The 20,345-nt window shown below is 31.2% G+C and overlaps 1 protein-coding gene across 1 annotated transcript in view; it reads left to right on the top strand.

Annotated features, from left to right (window-relative positions):
- The window catches only part of LOC145263865 (uncharacterized), a 68,457-nt gene that overhangs the window by 36,588 nt on the left and 11,524 nt on the right, over positions 1 to 20,345 (top strand). The window contains exons 3-4 of the mRNA XM_080120939.1: positions 3,651 to 3,747; positions 13,395 to 13,674. Coding sequence (XP_079977065.1) covers positions 3,651 to 3,747; positions 13,395 to 13,674 — 377 coding nt within the window. The remainder of the gene's footprint in view (positions 1 to 3,650; positions 3,748 to 13,394; positions 13,675 to 20,345) is intronic.

The following is a 20,345-nucleotide window of genomic DNA, read 5'->3' as shown; positions in this document are numbered from 1 at the left end:
TATAAAATATTTAAAAAAATTTTTAAACCGTTTACAAGTATTTTTGATATAGATGTACATAATAATACTTTGATAAGTATGTTTTAACTTAAATAGAGATGGTATAATAAAATTGTGGGGTCTGCGTTCGCGCCTGTCCTCCATAGAATGGAAATGTGTCACAAAGTTTAACAAGGTTTTATAATATAGATCCACAGAATATTGTGATAAGTGTTTCAGTGTGAACAGGTATGGCATAATAAAGTATGGGGTTTATCTATTTTATTTTTACTTTCATCATATTTTGCTTTGGTGTTGATACCCCTAAATTCGAAGCTAATCTCTTTACAACCCTTCCTTTTCATAACCTATCATACTTTCATAAATCAGAATCGATTTTCTGTAGGCTGTTTTTGAACCCAGTCAACCGCGGGTACTTTTGCTAGTATATATATATATATATATATATATATATATATATATATATATATATATATATATATATATATATCGTTCATTTCTTCCTTTGCTAAAACAACATTTATAGACAACTAGCAGGTCGCACAATATAGAAACTATACATAAATAAAATTCAGCATAATAGCTGAATTAAGTTATTCACCTAATATGAAACCATAAAAATGAATAATTAATTAATGAACGCTCGTTTTTCAAAGAAATATGTAAATTCGTTAACCTTCATATAGTCGCTCGCATATCCATGACTTAGTATACTAAGAAGTTTGTCTTAATAATTTTTAAATAGAAAAGGTAGGTTTTTTAATATCAATGTTAGAACTTTATAAATATATAGATTTATATTAATTATTGATTTGGTTCAGCCTCAAAACAAAATAAACGTTCTTAAGATTCGGCCATTCAATTTACTATTTAAGATACGTCCTCAGATATAGTACCATTGCCACATCCAGGGAGGTGCCACTTGGAGCTGCCTAACTTGCCTTGACAGAATACAAAATCGACTTCACAATCTCGTGGCGAATATTTCTTTTGTTCTTTTATGCAGTGGCATCCAGTATTCTGGCGAAGCACTTGATTGCATGTCCCAAAAACTAAGTATAGGTCCTAGTACTAGTCGAGTAATATTATAAGGAAATTAAATAATTTGAATATAATTCAATGCTAGCTCATCAAATATGATTTCCGGGAGGAGGACACCACCCGGTTACCCAATCTCCAGTACGTTACTGTCTCTACAGTCCCCTTTCTCACGGAAGAGACATTGTTAGTATTTATTTATCCTATCGTTATTTACATGAAACGTGCTCGACTGAGCTCCAATCTTTGGTTTCTTCTTGTAAAATATTAACAACAAAAACTCGTCTTCCTACCACAACTGAAAATAATTTCCTTAATTCCATTGTATAATTAACATCGAATAAACATCCCATGAACAAGAGCTTCCTATCTGTGGAATAAATAAACACATGTCTGCTTCCCTGCAAACTACAGCATGGTCGTCTTCAAATCCAATGTCAATAAATATTTGTCACAAATCGTTCCCGTAATTCAGTGACAGATCATTAGTATCCTGGTTATTAGTGTCCCGGGCATAAGTGTCCAGGTCATAAGTGTCCTAGGTTTTAAGTGTACCTTTTCATTAGTATACCGGTAATGTCTATTTTGTTGAGGTTTTAACCCCACCTTAGGACAGAACAGTGACACCCCAGTCTGAAATAAAAAGGTTCATACCAACCACCACTGTTTTGCTAAGGGCAAAAATATTAAAAGAAACTTAGTCTCATTCATTAAAATTAAAATATACAATACATGTTATATCGCCATCAAAAAAGATACACGCAAACACAATTTAAAACGATTCCATAACAAGCTTTCAAGTAATAAAATGTATATCTACGTCAAAAAAAAAAAAAAAAGAAAAAGACAAAAAAGAAAGAAGTACCCGCAAACACAATTTGAATAAATTCTATATTAAACTTTCAAGCAATGCAATTTATTTTCAACTTCGAATTGATTTGACCTTATTTCAATGATTTAAGAATAAATCAAAAAGCGCTAGGGACCTTCGAATTTTCATGAATCTTTGTGGGTATGCTCTCTTTTTATTACTGGTGCTAAAAATGGAAAAGTACTCTAAAGACCTAGGACACTTATGACCAGGACACTAATGACCAGGACACTTATGACCAGGACACTTATGACCAGGACACTTATGACCAGGACACTAATGACCAGGACACTAATGACTTCCATCCCCGTAATTCATTTCATTTATGAAGTTTCTTTCCTTCATTCTCATTGTTTTTTTTTTTGTTTTTTTTTTTACTTGAGAGTCACCACTTATCAAGGCCTGAAAGCCACTCGGGGATAAGGGTTATGTACGAGAATAATAATCACCATATATTTTAAAATATAATAAAGTGCTTTTGTTAGATAGCAATGAGGGATGGGCGAAGCGAGGGCACCCTAAAATGTGGACGGAGGGTTAAACGTAAAAATCGTAAAAATCACGTGATGTCCACCTGAGAGCGTTTCTGTCTCTTTGAGAAACGTCGCTGCCCCGGATAGCCCCGGCAGAGTGGGTGGGTAAAGGAGATGGTTGCGTAGAGTGTAGCTGAAAGGTTAATGGCATCTTTCTCTCCATTCATTCGCTTTCATCCTCTCTCTCTCCCTCTATCTATCTCGTACATACGTATTTCAGATTCTATCTTTGTTAGGTTTTAAATAAAACTTTTAAAACTAAACCAGCGTCAACGTGGTGTTCAATCAACAGCCGAGGTTCGAGTTTCGCAGTGACGACAACCTGTGCTACGACAAGATGCATCGCGTTAGACACCCGCGACGGTAAGTAGTAATATTCGTGTTATTTGGATTCTTCCGACTACTGTTTTCATCTTGAGTGTCATTTTCATAATGTTTCGGTCGATGTAACCTCTGACCTTCTTCAGGTGTATATTGTCGAACACAGGAATCTGCACGGAATTTCGGACAAAACCCTTTATTTGATTCACCGAGGTAACATGGTCTCATTCCGTCAGTCATGATTGGGTAAAAGTCTTAAGGAATTCGCAATTGTCGCCTGCACTGAGAATTGAACCTTCAACCCTCAGAGGAAGGTCATTTTTACAACTGATTATTTCCAAGTACTCTTACCCCTACGCCACGGGTCCTTGAGGGCGCAGTGGTTAGAGTACTTGGGAAAATTCAGTTGTAAAAATATTTTTCTGAAGATTGAAGGTTCAATATTCAATGTGGGCGATCGAAAATACAATTGCGAATTACTTAGAACCTCTATCCAGTCATGACTGACGGAACAAGGGCATGCTACTTCCATGTCTTAAATAAAAATTTCCGTTTAAAATTGTGTGCAAATTCCCGAATTCGACAGAGAGAAAGATTCCCGAGTTCAACAAGATACGCCAGAAGAAGGCCGGAGATTACATTGACCGAAACGGTGTGAAATGACATTCAAGATGAGAACAGAAGTCCAACAAATAACCAATCCTCATCTAAAAAAAAAAAACAGAAACTTTTTTTTTTTTTCTTGGCGGAGTTGTTGTACAGAAGCAGCAGATCTTTGACTTCCGACATTCGGATTTCCTCGATTGGCACAAGGGCACTTGCTTTTTTGTTTGATTTTTTTATGTGTGTGTGTTTTTTTAATCTCTTTTTTTATTATTTTTTCGCAGTTTAATCCTTGTAGAAATGGCGCTCCTTTGATCAGCAACACCTGTGTCTGTTCTTATAATTACGATGGGGTTACTTGTCAACACAACTTTTACCCAGGTAAGAAACAAATGAAATACAACTTATTGAAAACAAGTAAAGCATACATGGCCACAGTGAACGACGCATAAAAAAATGACTAAGTTCAGCATTTACACCCTCTTTCCCATTTAGCCCCAAAAGTCCCCAGGCGATGTCAAATCCTGGTGAAAATGAACAAACGGTGCAGTTTTAGGCCTTAATATGTGTAAATTTGACTTTTGCGCCATACAAAAAGAAAGGAATGACTAAGTTCATCATTTGTCCCCTTCCCATTTAGGCCCAAAAGTTCCCAAGGCCGTAACATACTTAAATTTAAGTTCAGCGCCATGCAAAACAGCTAAATAGACATAGACAGAAAATTTGGGACAAATATTGTAAAATAGTCCTCAAAATGGAGTTTTTGATGACATCAAATAGAAGCCCTTTAAATTAAAATTGTTTTCACGCAATTACGTCATACCAAAATAAATTATTTTTGATTAATTTTCCAACACTTTTTTTTTTTAAATAATGGCGATTTCCAAGAACAGTTAACTGAACAAAAAGAGTGAAAAAGAAATAATTTAGTCCAAAGGCAATAAAAGTCATTTCTTTTACTTACCTGCATAATTTATTGCATGGATTGAACCTAACTAGAATAAAAGTGATTGTCATTGCTTCTAGTAGCAAAGTGCAGCAAGTTATGTAAAAAACAGAAGATGTGTACAACTATATATTGTATGAAAGTTTATCTAAGGCGACTTGAAATCTGGATATGATAGACCAGGGGTTTTCAAACTAGGGTTTGCGGACCACAGAACAAAATAGGGGGTTCTAGCCAATTTGAAAAATAAATACAGATATAGACTTGCTCCAGAAAGTGATTTACATATATATTTATCACCAACATTGCCAAGAATTGATAGTTTGTGCAAAATCAAACAAGCATATCCTTCCCACTAAGTGTGTATTTAAAAATCCTGTGTGTACATTCTATATATTAATACCATAGTACGTTTAACATGCGTACGTATGTCACGGTTTCCAGATTATAAATTATTCAATCGGAAGATCCTATTTATTAAAAAGAATGATAGAAGATTGTAACATACTACGAACATTAAATAAGTATATACAGGGTGGCCGAAAAGTCCCAGGACACTATACACATGGCTTATAAGCTTTGACATCCAAGTCCTTTTTCATATGATCCATCATGGTAGCCCTTGGTATTCCAAGTTCAGCAGAACGTTTTCTGGTGGATTTCTTGGGAGACTGTTGCAGTGATTCTTGAACACCAGCACACGTTTCCTTTCGTGTTTCAGGCCTGCCACTTCTTGCCTGATCCAGAACGCTACCTGTTTCAAAAACTTTCTTCTCCCACAGATACAGATTGCTTCTTGATGGCGCGGGCTTTCCAAATCTTTCTGTGAAAGCACTTCGAACATCTTTTCGGCCAGTGTCCTGGAACTTTTCGGCCACCCTGTAGATACGCTAATTTAATGTTAGTAGTATGTTGTCACCTTCTATCCCCCTGTTTAATAAATAGGATCTCCCGATCACTGAAGACGCAATGTAAGAAAAAAAAATTATGATGTTGCTTTTGGGACGTACGTGAAACTAAAATATACATTCTTAGTCTTATGGTTAGGATCCAAGAGTAGTATCTGTTTTGTCTAAAGACGGTATAATGATATCATGGGGTTTTCGTTTGCGCCGAGCGTTCATACAATGGAAATATGTCACAGACTCCTATAAGGGTATTGGAGATAAACCGTAATAATCAGATATATTCTGACACTACATTAACCAGATTACCCCAATAAGTAATTTCACAGTTTTAACAAAAGGGATACAATAATCATGCTGAACATCCACAGATTGCCCAGCAGTAATATATTACATATGAAAAATGCCGCTGTGGAATTTCCACAGGTCCCAATAGCTTATATAAATAAATAGTACATGTATGTGTGTGTCTTTTTCTTTTACAAGGAAGTCACACTTATCAAGGCCAGGAGGCCACTCGGGGATAAGAGTTATTGCGTGTACAGTAATCAATGGGATAGTATCGTAGTAATCGTTAGTATTGGAGATTTGATAAAATATCCTACTTAAGGGGGCGGTTCATCAGGAATTTGTTTATGTTGGACTTGAAGACATCCAAGTTGTAGTCAGATGGGAAACAGGCAAATGGAAGAGAATTCCACAGGCGAGCACTTCTAAGAAAGAAGCTTTGTTCGTGGAATCTACGTTTTGATTTAGGCACAGATAAAGAGTGGGGAAAATTACTGACAGTAGTTTCAGCTAGACGGGTGTTTATCGTGAAAGATTAGCGAGGGGGGGGTACCAGAGATTGGAGCTCAGACGTGTCTTTCTGTGTGTAAATATTTAACTGATAAACTCTTAAACTTAAATATATCGGCAAGTTGAAATAAAAAAATGTTAATTTCAACTAGCCGACATATTCGTATTTCTTTCTGCGCATGCCCAAATTCAATTCATTTCTTCAAGTCGTTTAATATTAAATTAAATCTTTCTTATCTATCTCTCAATATATGCATCGGCAGGGAACGTGGCTGGAGCGCTAAATGTTTTGGTTTCGATTCTTATGGTACCCGTCATTTAAAAAAAAAACTATTTTGAAATAAGTACTATATATTAGGTACAATATAATATTCAATAGAGAATTGGACTTTGTAATGATAAATACGAAATCTGCATGAATTAAAATATATTTAAGCGTATTTTACGACACAACACAACCGCCCCCCCCTCAATAGCTGACAATAGAACTATTGCTAAAGTACTGTTACCATTTTCATTTTGAAATTCACCAGCTGTGACAATCAGGCTTTAGTAGTGTATTCCAATTCCTGCTGTAGCTGTTCATTTGAACTTGAAATCATAAAATTTGGTCAGTTATCTCATAAGATGTATAGCAATAAAATTCTGGATTTTCAAGAGTCTACGATAATTTTAAATGCCTGATAAAAAAAAAGGCTGGAAACTTATTGAAGGCACATGATACATCTAAAGAAAGTCGGAGATTACATCGACCGAAACGTTGTGAAAATGACACTCAAAGAGAGAACAGTACTCCAAATAATACGAATGACCAATCCTCATTTCAAAAATTCAGAAACGTAATTTTCGATTTACTTATGATATTTTTTGTATCACGTATCACTTAGTTTATTTTTACTTATTTCAACTTGTAAAGCTTTGAATTTTTATGCAATCGCTCCAGAAAAGGCTTGAAGCCATTTGATGTAAGAAACTAACAAGAGAAACAGGTGATTATCGCAACGGTGTAACGTTGTACCGTCGCAAATGGACAAACAAATAAAACAAATTCAAATAAATAAAAAATCCAGGTCTTTTTCTTTCTCAACAAAAGATTTTTTTTTTATTAAGTCTCTCGCCTGGAATACACTTTGCTTTTGCGGCTTTGAGGAGTGTAGAGTCACGCTTTAATTGTCATTGCTCCCAGGTCCACTCTGACCCGGGGTGGTAGTACATGTTAGGGTCCCAACTATGGGTTAAATAGAAACCGACTTGAAAAAACTATATATTCTATTAAATTTTTTTTTCCAAAATAACTGAATTCGGCATTAAATAATCTGAAAAGGGTTGATATGTCGTGAAACAAACAATCAAACCAAACAACCAGCCGTAGTCAGCTATTTCTCGCTTGTGTCTGTACACGTCCATTTTCTTCAACGCCCATTTTGTTTCTCCCCCCCCCCCAAGCATGCCGTGTGTTTTTCCATCCTTTTTTTTCCTTCTTCTCGCGCACAATTCCTAATTTGCATATGCGCGTTTTTCAGCTACTGCAGCTAATCTCATCGCCGTACGTACTATGTTACAAAGACAGGAGATACCTATCGACTTGAGTCTTGAAAAAAAGGGAGACTATGGGTAGGAGAAAAACAGGCAGTAGGAAGAGAGTCCCACAAACCTGTTGTCCTTAGAAAGAAGCTATTGGAATAGGAAACTGTGTTACAATAACCCTTATCCCTGAGTGGCTTCCGGGCCTTGATAAGTGGTGACCACCTAGTAAAAAAAAAACTGTGTTACAATGAGGTATTAAAATAGCAAATTGATGGAGACCACTAGATCAATGAGTCAAACGAGCTAGAACAAAGGAAGCAGGGAATATATCAGACAAATTTAAAAAATACATGCCATAATAGTATTCATAGAAAAGACTGAGACTAGCAACATCACATCTGTGAGAGAGAGAGAGGGGGGTTGCTGAGAAGATAGGGTGGGTCCAATTAAATAACAGATACATTTTTGTACCTCCTCAAGAACACTCAATACTCCGTAGATGGTCTGATAGATTTGTAGAGATAAAGAATAGCCTCAGTAATAAGAAAGCGATTAGAACAATTTAGAAATCTGCTTTACAAGAAGCAGAAAGAGCGTATGTAGTTTTTTTTTTAATTATGAAAGTAATTTTATTTTTATGAATTATAAAAGTAAAGTTTTCTTTATAAATTACTTAAGTAAAGTTTTATTTTGATGAATTACTGAAGATGTTTTATTTCTATGAATTCATAAAGTAAAGTTTTTTTTCTAAACATCGTTAAACTAAAGTTTGATTTTTATGAATTACTAAAGTAAAATTTTATTTTATGAATTACTAAAGTAAAAATTTATTTTATAAATTACTAAAGTAAAGATTTATTGTTATGAATTACTAAAGTAAAGTTTGATTTTTATGAATTACTAAGGTGGTTTTAATTCATGAGTTATAAAAGTATTTTTTACATAATTTACTAAAGTAAAATTTTATTTTTATGAATTACTAAATTAATGTTATATTTTTATGAATTACTAACGTAAAGTTTTATTTTATGAATTATTAAAGTAAAGTTTTATTTTTATGAATTACTAACGTAAAGTTTTATTTTATGAATTACTAAAGTAAAGTTATATTTTATGAATTACTAACGTAAAGTTTTATTTTATGAATTATTAAAGTAAAGTTTTATTTTATGAATTATTAAAGTATAAAGTTTTATTTTATGAATTATTAAAGTAGTTTCATTTTTATGAATTATTAAAGTTTTACTTTTATGAATTATTAAAGTAAAGTTTTATTATTATGAATTATTAAAGTTTTACTTTTATGAATTACCAAAGTAAAGTTTTATTTTATGAATTACTAAAGAAAAGTTTTATTTTTATGAATTACTAAAGTAAAGTTTATTTTATGAATTACTAAAGTAAAGTTTTATTTTATGAATTACTATAGTAAAATTTTATTTTATGAATTACTAAAGTAAAGTTTTATTTTTATGAATTACTAAAGTAAAGTTTTATTTTTATGAATTACTAAAGTAAAGTTTTATTTTATGAATTACTATAGTAAAATTTTATTTTATGAATTACTAAAGTAAAGTTTTATTTTTATGAATTACTAACGCAAGGTTATATTTTATGAATTACTAAAGGAAAGTTTTATTTTTATGAATTACTAAAGTAAAGTTTTATTTTTAAGAATTATTAAAGTAAAGTTTCATTTTATGAATTACTAAAGTAAAGTTTTATTTTATGAATTACTGAAGTAAATTTTTATTTTACGAATTACTAAAGTAAATTTTTATGAATTACTAACGTAAATCTTTATTTTATGAATTACAAAAGTAAAATTTTATTTTTATGAATTACTAAAGTTTTATTTTATGAATTACTAAAGTAAAGTTTTATTTATATGAATTACTAAAGTAAAGTTTTATTTTTATGAATTACTGAAGTAAATTTTTATTGTATGAATTACTAAAGTAAAGTTTTATTTTTATAAATTACAGAAGTAAAGTTCTATTTTTATGAATTACTAAAGTAATATTTTATTTTATGAATCACTAAAGTAAAGTTTTATTTTATGAATTACTAAAGTAAAGTATAATTTTTATTAATTACTAAAGTAAAGTTTTATTTTTATGTATTTCTAAAGTAAAGTTTTATTTTTATGAATTACTGAAGACGTTTTATTTTGATGAATTACGTTAAACTAAAGTTTAATTTTTATGATTTACTAAAGAAAAGATTATTTTATGAATTACTAAAGTGGTTTTAATTCATGAGTTAAAAAAGTATTTTTTTACATAATTTTCTAAAATAAAGTTTTATTTTTATGAATTACTAAAGTAAAGTTTCATTTTTACGAATTACTAAATAAAGTTTTATTTTTATAAATTACTAAAGTAAATTTTTATTGTATGAATTACTGAAGTAAAATTTAATTTTTATGAATTACTAAAGTAAGGGTTTATTTTATGAATTACTAAAGTAAAGTTTTATTTTTATTAATTACTAAAGTAAAGTTTTATGTTTTTGAATTACTAAACTAAAGTTTGATTGTTATGAATTACTAAACTAAAGTCTGATTGTTAGTAATTATTAAAGCAAAGTTTTATTTTTATGAATTACTAAAGTAAAGTTTTATTTTTTTTAATTACTAAACTAAAGTTTGATTGTTATGAATTACTAAACTAAAGTCTGATTGTTATGAATTACTAAAATAAAGTTTTATTTTTATTAATTACTAAAGTAAAGTTTTATTTTATGAATTATTAAAATAAAGTTTTATTTTTATGAATCACTAAAGTAACGTGTGATTTTTATGAATTACTAAAGTAAAGTTTTATTTCATGAATTAATAAAGTAAATTTTATTTTTATGAATTACTGAGGAAAAGTTTTATTTATATTAATTATTAAAGTAAAGGTTTGTTTTATGAATTACTAAAGTAAGGTTTTATTTTTATGAATTACTAAAGTAAGGTTTTATTTTTATGAATTACTGAAGTAAAGTTTTATTGTTATGAATAACAAAATAAAGATTGACTTTTATGAATTACTAAAGTAATGTTTTATTTTATGAATCACTAAAGTAAATTTTTATTTTTTATGTATTTCTTAAGTAAAGTTATATTTTCATGAATTAGTAAAGGAAAGTTTTATTCTATGAATTACTAAAGTAAATTTTATTTTTATGAATTACTGAAGACGTTTTATTTTGATGAATTACAGAAGATGTTTTATTTTTATGAATTCATGAAGTAAAGTTTTTTCTAAACATCGTTAAAGTAAAGTTTGATTTTTATGAATTACTAAAGTACAGTTTGATTTTTATGAATTACTAAAGTGGTTTTTATTCATGAGTTATAAAAGTATTTGTTTGCATAATTTGCTAGAATAAAGTTTTATTTTTATGAATTGCTAAAGTAAAGTTTTATTTTTATGAATTATTAAAGTAAAGTTTTATTTTTATTAATTTCTAAAGTAAAGTTTTATTTTTTTTTAATTACTAAAGTAAGGTTTCATTTTTATGATATACTAACGTATAGTTTTATGTTTATGAATTTCTAAAGTAATATTTTGTTTCATGAATTATTAAAGTAAAGCTTTATTTTATTAAAATAACGTCGTATTTTTTATTACTAATGTAGCTTTATTTCTATGAATAATTAAGTTATGTTTGTTAACAAAAATTGTTAAATAAATTCTTTATGAATTAGTGAAGTAAACTTTTATTTTCATGAATTACTAAATAAAGTGTTATTTTTATGAATTACTAATTTTTTATGTTTCTTATTTACTAAAGTAATTTTTATTAAGTTAAGTTTTATTTTATTAATTACGAAAGTTAAGGTTTATGTTATGAATTACTAAGGTAAATATTTTTATGACGCTCTAAAGCAGTTTTATTTTTATAAATTACTAAAGTAAATTTTTATGTTATGAATTACTATAGTATAGTATAGTTGTATGAATTACTGAGGAAAAGTTTTATTTATATTAATTATTAAATTAAGGTATTATTTTATGAATTTCTGAACTAGTTTTTATGAAATCCTAAAGTAAAGTTTTATTTCATGAATTACTAAAGTAAAGTTCTATTTTATGAATTATTAAAGTAAATTTTTATTTTATGAATTACTAAAGTAATGTTTTTTTATGAATTCCTAAAGTAAATTTTTATTTCATGAAATCCTAAAGTAAATTTTTATTTCATGAATTCCTAAAGTAAATTTTTATTTTATGAATTACTAAAGTAATGTTTTTTTTATGAATTCCTAAAGTAAATTTTTATTTCATGAATTCCTAAAGTAAATTTTTATTTTATGAATTCCTAAAGTAAATTTTTATTTTATGAATTACTAAAGTAAATTTTATTACATGAATTCCTAATGTAAATCTTTTATTTTATGAATTACTAATGTAAATTTTTTATTTTATGAATTACTAAAGTAAATTTTTTATTTCATGAAATCCTAAAGTAAATTTTTATTTTATGAATTACTAAAATAAAGTACAACGGCAGCGTTATAGTGAGGTTCTTTATAGCCGGTTATTGAAAGGGTATGTACATCTCACTTTAACAGTGGAGAATTGGGATTTAGCTTCTGGTCGGGTGTATGTACATTGAGGGGCACAAGTGGTACACGTTCATCAGAACATATTCCATTAAAGGGCTCGTAAAACAAATACAGGGATGCAACAGTGAGACGATGAGGCAGAAGTTGATGCTTGACTGATATAAATAAAATACTCTTTTCTGAAGCTTGTCTAAGAGTGAAAGACTAGTGGTAGATATAGCAGCCTAAATGTGACAACAATATTGAATACATGGGCGAATGTATAGAGGATACTCTCTGGTGTGAGTAATTTGCTAGCACGGTAGAGAGAGCCCACCTTCTTTACAGCAGCTTTGGCAATGTCCTCAATGGATTTATTACAATTATTGAAGGATGATCTCTCAGGTAGGGTTTTGTTTAACCAAAAATATATTGTACCCATTTACTATGCCTCCCCACGGGGCAGAGTTAGTTTTTTAACGTGGAGAAAAGGCACAAAAATAAAAAAAATTGTCTCAGTCGTGAAGGACTGATCCTCCACCGAAAGAGAACAAGAAATGGAAGTGCAACATCTGAAGAACAGATACTACACTTTGAGGTATTTATTTGCTCCCCCACTGAGCAAATTAGGCACAAGGCCGATTTTTAAAGTGATGAGTGAAGGGGAAATGGGGACCAACTTCCCGGGGAGTAGGGGAGCTGGATAGTGACAATTGGTATGAAGGGTTGCCCCTACATTGACTAAGGTTTTATATGTGAGGTTGCCCCCACATATGGTCTTTGCTTGCAGTATCTGCCGGAACATATTGTATTTATTTGCTTCCCCACTGAGCAAATTAGGCACAAGGCCGTGTTTTAATGTGGAGAGAGAGAGGGAGGGGGAGGGAAAAGGGGACCAGCTCCCAATGGGTGGGAAATAGGAGCTGGATAGTAACTGTTGGTATAAAGGGTTGCCCCTACATTGACCAAGGTCTGATATGTGGAGTTACCCCCACATATGGTCTTTGCTTGCAGTATCTGCCGGAACATATTGTATTTATTTGCTTCCCCACTGAGCAAATTAGGCACAAGGCCGTTTTTTAATGTGGAGAGAGAGGGAGGGGGAGGGAAAAGAGGACCAGCTCCCAATGGGTGGGAAATAGGAGCTGGATAGTAACTGTTGGTATGAAGGGTTGCCCCTACATTGACCAAGGTCTGATATGTGGAGTTACCCCCACATATGGTCTTTGCTTGCAGTATCTGGTGGAACAGATACTACACTTTGATCTTAACCAAAATGAAATCAAATTAATTTTTTAATCATTTATCTTTTCAGTATCATGTTCTGATATTCGCCGGAAATATTGGAAGAAAAATCAATCAGCAGCCTCCAAGACATACACTTTGTACACGACCAGCAAGAAGCCCGTGGAGGTATTTTGTGAGTTTAAAAACGAGTCGTTTGGTGCCATGTACATCTCAAAGTCTTCTCTTAAGGAATTGCAAGACTCAGACATTACAGAACTCGTACCAAAAAACAACAAGTTCATACTACGAGAAAAGCTCACTAATTTGGAGGAGAAAGAATCTTTGGTGATCATCCTGCCTAGACCAGGGTATTTACTTTGAATTCATTTTTTAAAACGTCTTATGGCGGTCATTCACAGCCTTTTACTGTTATCACATAAGAACTCAACTTTGTAGTAAAAAAGAAAACTCGACTTTATAGTAAAAAAAGGCTCAACTTTATAGTTTTAAAAAAGATCAATTTCATGGTAAAAATAAAAGTTTAACCTTGCAGTTAACAAGAAAGCTCAACTTTATAGTTAACAAGAAAGTTCAACTTTATAGTTAACAAGAAAGTTCAACTTTATAGTTAAAAAAAAAGCTCAGCTTTATAGTTAACAAGAAAGCTCAACTTTATAGTTAACAAGAAAGTTTAACTTTATAGTTAACAAGAAAGCTCAACTTTATAGTTAACAAGAAAGCTCAACTTTATAGTTAAAAAAAAAGCTCAGCTTTATAGTAAAAAAGAAAGTTCAATTTTATAGTTTTAAAAAAGATCAACTCCATGGTAAAAAGAAAGCTCAACTTTATAGTTAACAAGAAAGCTCAACTTTATAGTTAACAAGAAAGCTCAACTTTATAGTTAACAAGAAAGCTCAACTTTATAGTTAACAAGAAAGCTCAGCTTTATAGTAAAAAAGAAAGCTCAATTTTATAGTTTTAAAAAAGATCAACTCCATGGTAAAAAGAAAGCTCAACTTTATAGTTAACAAGAAAGCTCAACTTTATAGTTAACAAGAAAGCTCAGCTTTATAGTAAAAAAGAAAGCTCTATTTTATAGTTTTAAAAAAGATCAACTCCATGGTAAAAAGAAAGCTCAACTTTATAGTTAACAAGAAAGCTCAACTTTATAGTTAACAAGAAAGCTCAGCTTTATAGTAAAAAAGAAAGCTCAATTTTATAGTTTTAAAAAAGATCAACTCCATGGTAAAAAGAAAGCTCAACTTTATAGTTAACAAGAAAGCTCAACTTTATAGTTAACAAGAAAGCTCAGCTTTATAGTAAAAAAAAAAGCTCTTTTTTATAGTTTTAAAAAAGATCAACTCCATGGTAAAAAGAAAGCTCAACTTTATAGTTAACAAGAAAGCTCAGCTTTATAGTAAAAAAGAAAGCTCAGCTTTATAGTAAAAAAGAAAGCTCAATTTTATAGTTTTAAAAAAGATCAACTCCATGGTAAAAAGAAAGCTCAACTTTATAGTTAACAAGAAAGCTCAGCTTTATAGTAAAAAAGAAAGCTCTATTTTATAGTTTTAAAAAAGATCAACTCCATGGTAAAAAGAAAGCTCAACTTTATAGTTAACAAGAAAGCTCAACTTTATAGTTAACAAGAAAGCTCAGCTTTATAGTAAAAAAAAAGCTCAGCTTTATAGTAAAAAAGAAAGCTCAATTTTATAGTTTTAAAAAAGATCAACTCCATGGTAAAAAGAAAGCTCAACTTTATAGTTAACAAGAAAGCTCAACTTTATAGTTAACAAGAAAGCTCAACTTTATAGTTAACAAGAAAGCTCAACTTTATAGTAAAAAAAAAAGCTCAGCTTTATAGTAAAAAAGAAAGCTCAATTTTATAGTTTTAAAAAAGATCAACTCCATGGTAAAAAGAAAGCTCAACTTTATAGTTAACAAGAAAGCTCAACTTTATAGTTAACAAGAAAGCTCAACTTTATAGTTAACAAGAAAGCTCAACTTTATAGTTAACAAGAAAGCTCAGCTTTATAGTAAAAAAGAAAGTTCAATTTTATAGTTTTAAAAAAGATCAACTCCATGGTAAAAAGAAAGCTCAACTTTATAGTTAACAAGAAATCTCAACTTTATAGTTAACAAGAAAGCTCAACTTTATAGTTAACAAGAAAGCTCAACTTTATAGTTAACAAGAAAGCTCAACTTTATAGTTAACAAGAAAGCTCAACTTTATAGTTAACAAGAAAGCTCAGCTTTATAGTAAAAAAGAAAGCTCAATTTTATAGTTTTAAAAAAGATCAACTCCATGGTAAAAAGAAAGCTCAACTTTATAGTTAACAAGAAAGCTCAACTTTATAGTTAACAAGAAAGCTCAACTTTATAGTTAACAAGAAAGTTCAACTTTATAGTTAACAAGAAAGCTCAGCTTTATAGTAAAAAAGAAAGTTCAATTTTATAGTTTTAAAAAAGATCAACTCCATGGTAAAAAGAAAGCTCAACTTTATAGTTAACAAGAAAGCTCAACTTTATAGTTAACAAGAAAGCTCAACTTTATAGTTAACAAGAAAGCTCAGCTTTATAGTTAACAAGAAAGCTCAACTTTATAGTAAAAAAAAAAGCTCAGCTTTATAGTAAAAAAGAAAGCTCTTTTTTATAGTTTTAAAAAAGATCAACTCCATGGTAAAAAGAAAGCTCAACTTTATAGTTAACAAGAAAGCTCAACTTTATAGTTAACAAGAAAGCTCAGCTTTATAGTAAAAAAGAAAGTTCAATTTTATAGTTTTAAAAAAGATCAACTCCATGGTAAAAAGAAAGCTCAACTTTATAGTTAACAAGAAAGCTCAACTTTATAGTAAAAAAAAAAGCTCAGCTTTATAATAAAAAAGAAAGCTCAATTTTATAGTTTTAAAAAAGATCAACTCCATGGTAAAAAGAAAGCTCAACTTTATAGTTAACAAGAAAGCTCAACTTTATAGTTAACAAGAAAGCTCAACTTTATAGTTAACAAGAAAGCTCAACTTTATAGTAAACAAGAAAGCTCAACTTTATAGTAAAAAAGAAAGCTCAATTTTATAGTAAAAAAGAAAGCTCAACTTTATAGTAAAAAAGAAAGCTCAACTTTATAGTAAAAAAGAAAGCTCTATTTTATAGCCCCGTGGAAGTCTTCTTGTGTGAGTGTGTCAATTACACTCATCACTACACTCTTTCATCTCCTCAATTGTCTCAGAACGAAATCCTCTAATGTTTTCCTTGAGCTTAGTAAATAACTAAAAGTCACAGGGAGAAAGGACTATAAGGAGGGCGAGGAACTGTCTTGATGTCCATCTCGGTCAAATAGTCTGTGACAAGGATGGAGCTGGACCGGTGCATTTGCACAAATCTTCCACATCTTCAGTTCCTTGTGAATAATTGTGTATACAGTCCCCACACTGACATCAAACTGTGCACTTATTGTCTTTATAGAAACACAATGGTACTTATCCATTAAATCATTTATTTGGCCAATCAACTCTCGTGTTCTGATTTCCTTACTCCTCCCACACCTCTCATCATCCCTCACAGACTCCCTGCCTTCCTTGAATCTCTTATGCTAATCAAGAACTGATGCTCAATTCACGTAAGATGGTCCAAAAACAGTCTGAAGCATTCCATACGTTTCTGTAGCATTTTTTCCAAGTTTGAAAAAGAATTTTATTGCATATCGTTCTTCTAAAGTGTCCTCACGTCCAGATTGCATTTTTGAAATTCACCAGCTGTGACAATCAAGCTTTGGTAGGGTGCATTCCAATTCTGCTGTAGCTGTTCATTTGAAACTGAAATCATAAAAACTGGTCAGTCATCTCATAAGATGTAAAGCAATAACATATTGAATTTTCAAGTGTCTATGACAATTTTAAATTCTTGTACAAAAATGTCTGGAAACTTATTGAAGGCATCTTGTAGAAGACAACAATTTGTTTTTTTGTTTTTTTTTATGTAGTTGTTTTTAAAAGTAGCCATTGATAAGATGATCCATTATTGTTGTGGCTTGGAATGAATTTTTATTATTGGATGAACTTGAACTTTAAACACAGAGACCAGGAAAGTCCACTATTCAAAAGCAGGTGTATACCTGTTACTAGACTACCCTTGACCCGTTGGGTCAGTATGTGATATTAGCTATGGAATTAATGTATGAGCATGACACTTGTGACATAAAAGAAAATAGTTTTTTGTGGCATAACAGAAACATTTCTATGAAAGTATATTAAAATGAAATAAGAATATAGATAGACTTCTATGAGTCGTTCTGTTTATAATTGTTTAATTTTGAAAAAAAAAAAACTTACAGCCATTGAATTATAAGTGGTTTGCCATGCTTATAAGTAAAACTGCACTATTTAAATTTTGATATATCGTTTAATTTAAACGCGAAAAAAAATGGGACGCTGAAAATGTACACAGTAAAACAATACGTTGTAAAATTCTCTTATGGTTGTCAAAGGTTAAAGTAGATTTATTTGTAAGAAAATTGCGTTAAAATAACTTAAACGTAATACAGAAATGAACGATGTAAAAAAATGCAGAAAGTATTAACAATTATTTAGATAATTTAAACGCGAAAAAAAAACAATTGGGATGCTGAAAACGTACACAGTAAAACAATACGTTGTCAACGGGTCAAAGTTGATTTATTTGTAAGAAAATTGCGACAGTATACTTGTAATACAGAATAGTTGCAAAACATCCCCACCCTTCCCATGTTAAATAATAATTTCTAAATAATAACGTTAATATTTCAGTGCGCAGGTCAAATTCTGGAAAAGTAGCGATTTGTGTTTATTTGTTTATGCTGTTATGGGTTTATGTTTATGTACACACGCGCAACCAGAAGTCGTAAACCGGATGTTGAGTTACAACACTCGTTACAAGGTCATTTGAGTTTTATAATTATAGAGATATATGTGTTAAAAAAAAAAAATGCCCGGATGCAATCAGAAAAGAAAAGTTTATTTTCTCCACTGTTAGCAATAACAGAACTGCTTGATCCATTGAAAGGTGTAAAACGATCATTTAAGGAAACTCCGGTGTAGGCAAAAATGCCTGAACTGAAGCTTAAATGTTGTATCTCTATATGCGGTCTCATATTTGAGTATCTGTTATTCTGGGTTCTGTTAGAGTTGTCATTATTTTGGAGGATTCTTTCGAGATGGAACTTTCTCACCACAGTCTTTTCCTTTTCTTTTTTTTTACATAGGAGTCACCAAGAGGCCACTCGAGGATAAGGGTGAACAGTAGTCAATGGGACAATGTCCTAGTAGTGTAAATTTGATAAACTGGATTACTTAATGGGGATGACTCATTAAGAACTTGTTTACATTGGACTTGAAGACGCTCATATTATAGCCAGCTGGAGATAGTTCCACAGGTGTGCAGTTCTAAGAAAGAAGCTTTGTTCATGGAATCCATGCCTAGGCTTCGGCACAGATAAAGAGTGGATGAAATTATTCATAGTGTTTTCAGCTAGACAAGTGTTTCTCGTGCAAGTTTGCCGAGGGGGGACCATAGATTGGAACCCAGATGAGCACCCACCATGAAAATAATGACAATGCAGAGACAGGCTCGCAACGTCCCTTCTGTGAGAAAGAGGTTGCAGGGAAGAGAAAAAGGCATCTCACACGAGGCCACAAAGTCCACTCTGAACTCTGTCAAGGCAGGGTAAGTATTTCCAGCAGCTCCTGCCCAGATGTGGCAACAATACTCCATCCTGGAACGTACCTGGCTCTTATATAGGTAGAGAATTGCATCAGCAGTGAGATATCCTCTGTTTCTGTTTTGAGTATTTACTGACGTTGTGCTGTCAAACTACTTGACAGCCTTCTGGTTTGCATTTGATTTTAATGAAAGCAAGCTGTTACTGATCGTGGGGTTCAATTTTGGTAGGGTGAATCTATTTTAAAACATTTCTACCACGTCTACGCATTCGACTGTGTTCTCTCTTTCCTTGTAAGTCTGTATGTTTCTGCTATGGTGTGAGTCCTCTTGCTGGCTTTCGTTAAGTTTGGCACTTCTTTGTTCATAAAGCCATTCAGCGGAAGTGACATCAGACAAATTTTAAACTATGATTGACCAACATTGTATATAATGTAACCTTCTTTTAAAGCAAATATAAAAAAGTAGAAGTTTTATTCAAACCGTCTTTATTTGAAATTTTATAACAAAATTATAAACTTTATTATAAAAATATGATTATGCAACATGAATACTGTTTTCAAAATAACTGGATTCGGCATTAAATAACTCGAAAAGGGTTGATATGCCGTAAAACAAAACAACCAAACCATTAAACAAAATAAAATCAAATAGCATTTAACTAATTTCCCTTTGCAACTTACCAGTGATCATTCCATGTCACATTGACGTATTGCAGCAAAGTGATTTGAAATTACTGATACAGAGATATATAAATAAATATATATGCAAGCATTTCTCAACCTTTTTGGGCCCTGTCGGTGGGGCATTAGAATACGCCGACTGCCCCCCTGCAGAGGGTAAAAGTCCCTCAATGGGGGTCCTGAATATGACCTTAAACTATATCCAGTGGTGAGGCCCCAGCTTGTGGGCTTTGGGGAGTGTGGAGCCACCCTTTAATTACCATTGCTCCCAGGTCCACTCTGACCCGGAGTGGTAGTACCTGTTAGGGTCCCAACTATGGTTTAAATAGAAACCGACGTGAAAACAACAAATATATTCTATTAAAAAAATTTTTTCTTCAAAATCTTTGGATTCGGCATTAAATAACCCAAAAAGGGTTGATATGCCGTAAAACAAAAACAACCAACCAATCAACCTTTTTGCTATATTGCAGATGTCATGAACTTACAATTAGATACTCCCCTCCCTGAGGATATTTTGATTATAATGATTAAGAGTAAAAGCGAAAAATTTACTTTTGACCTGCTGTCATACACATATAAATTTACTTATAAATATGCATTTTTTTTAAACTGTACGCATGTGCAAGCTTATTTATTGTAAAAATGGAAAACCTGTATAAAAAAAT

The sequence above is a fragment of the Euprymna scolopes genome, chromosome 39 (genome assembly GCF_053919585.1).
Source record: "Euprymna scolopes isolate OS-2025 chromosome 39, ASM5391958v1, whole genome shotgun sequence".
Lineage (NCBI taxonomy): Eukaryota > Metazoa > Mollusca > Cephalopoda > Sepiida > Sepiolidae > Euprymna > Euprymna scolopes.
This window is presented reverse-complemented; position numbering and strand designations above follow the sequence as displayed.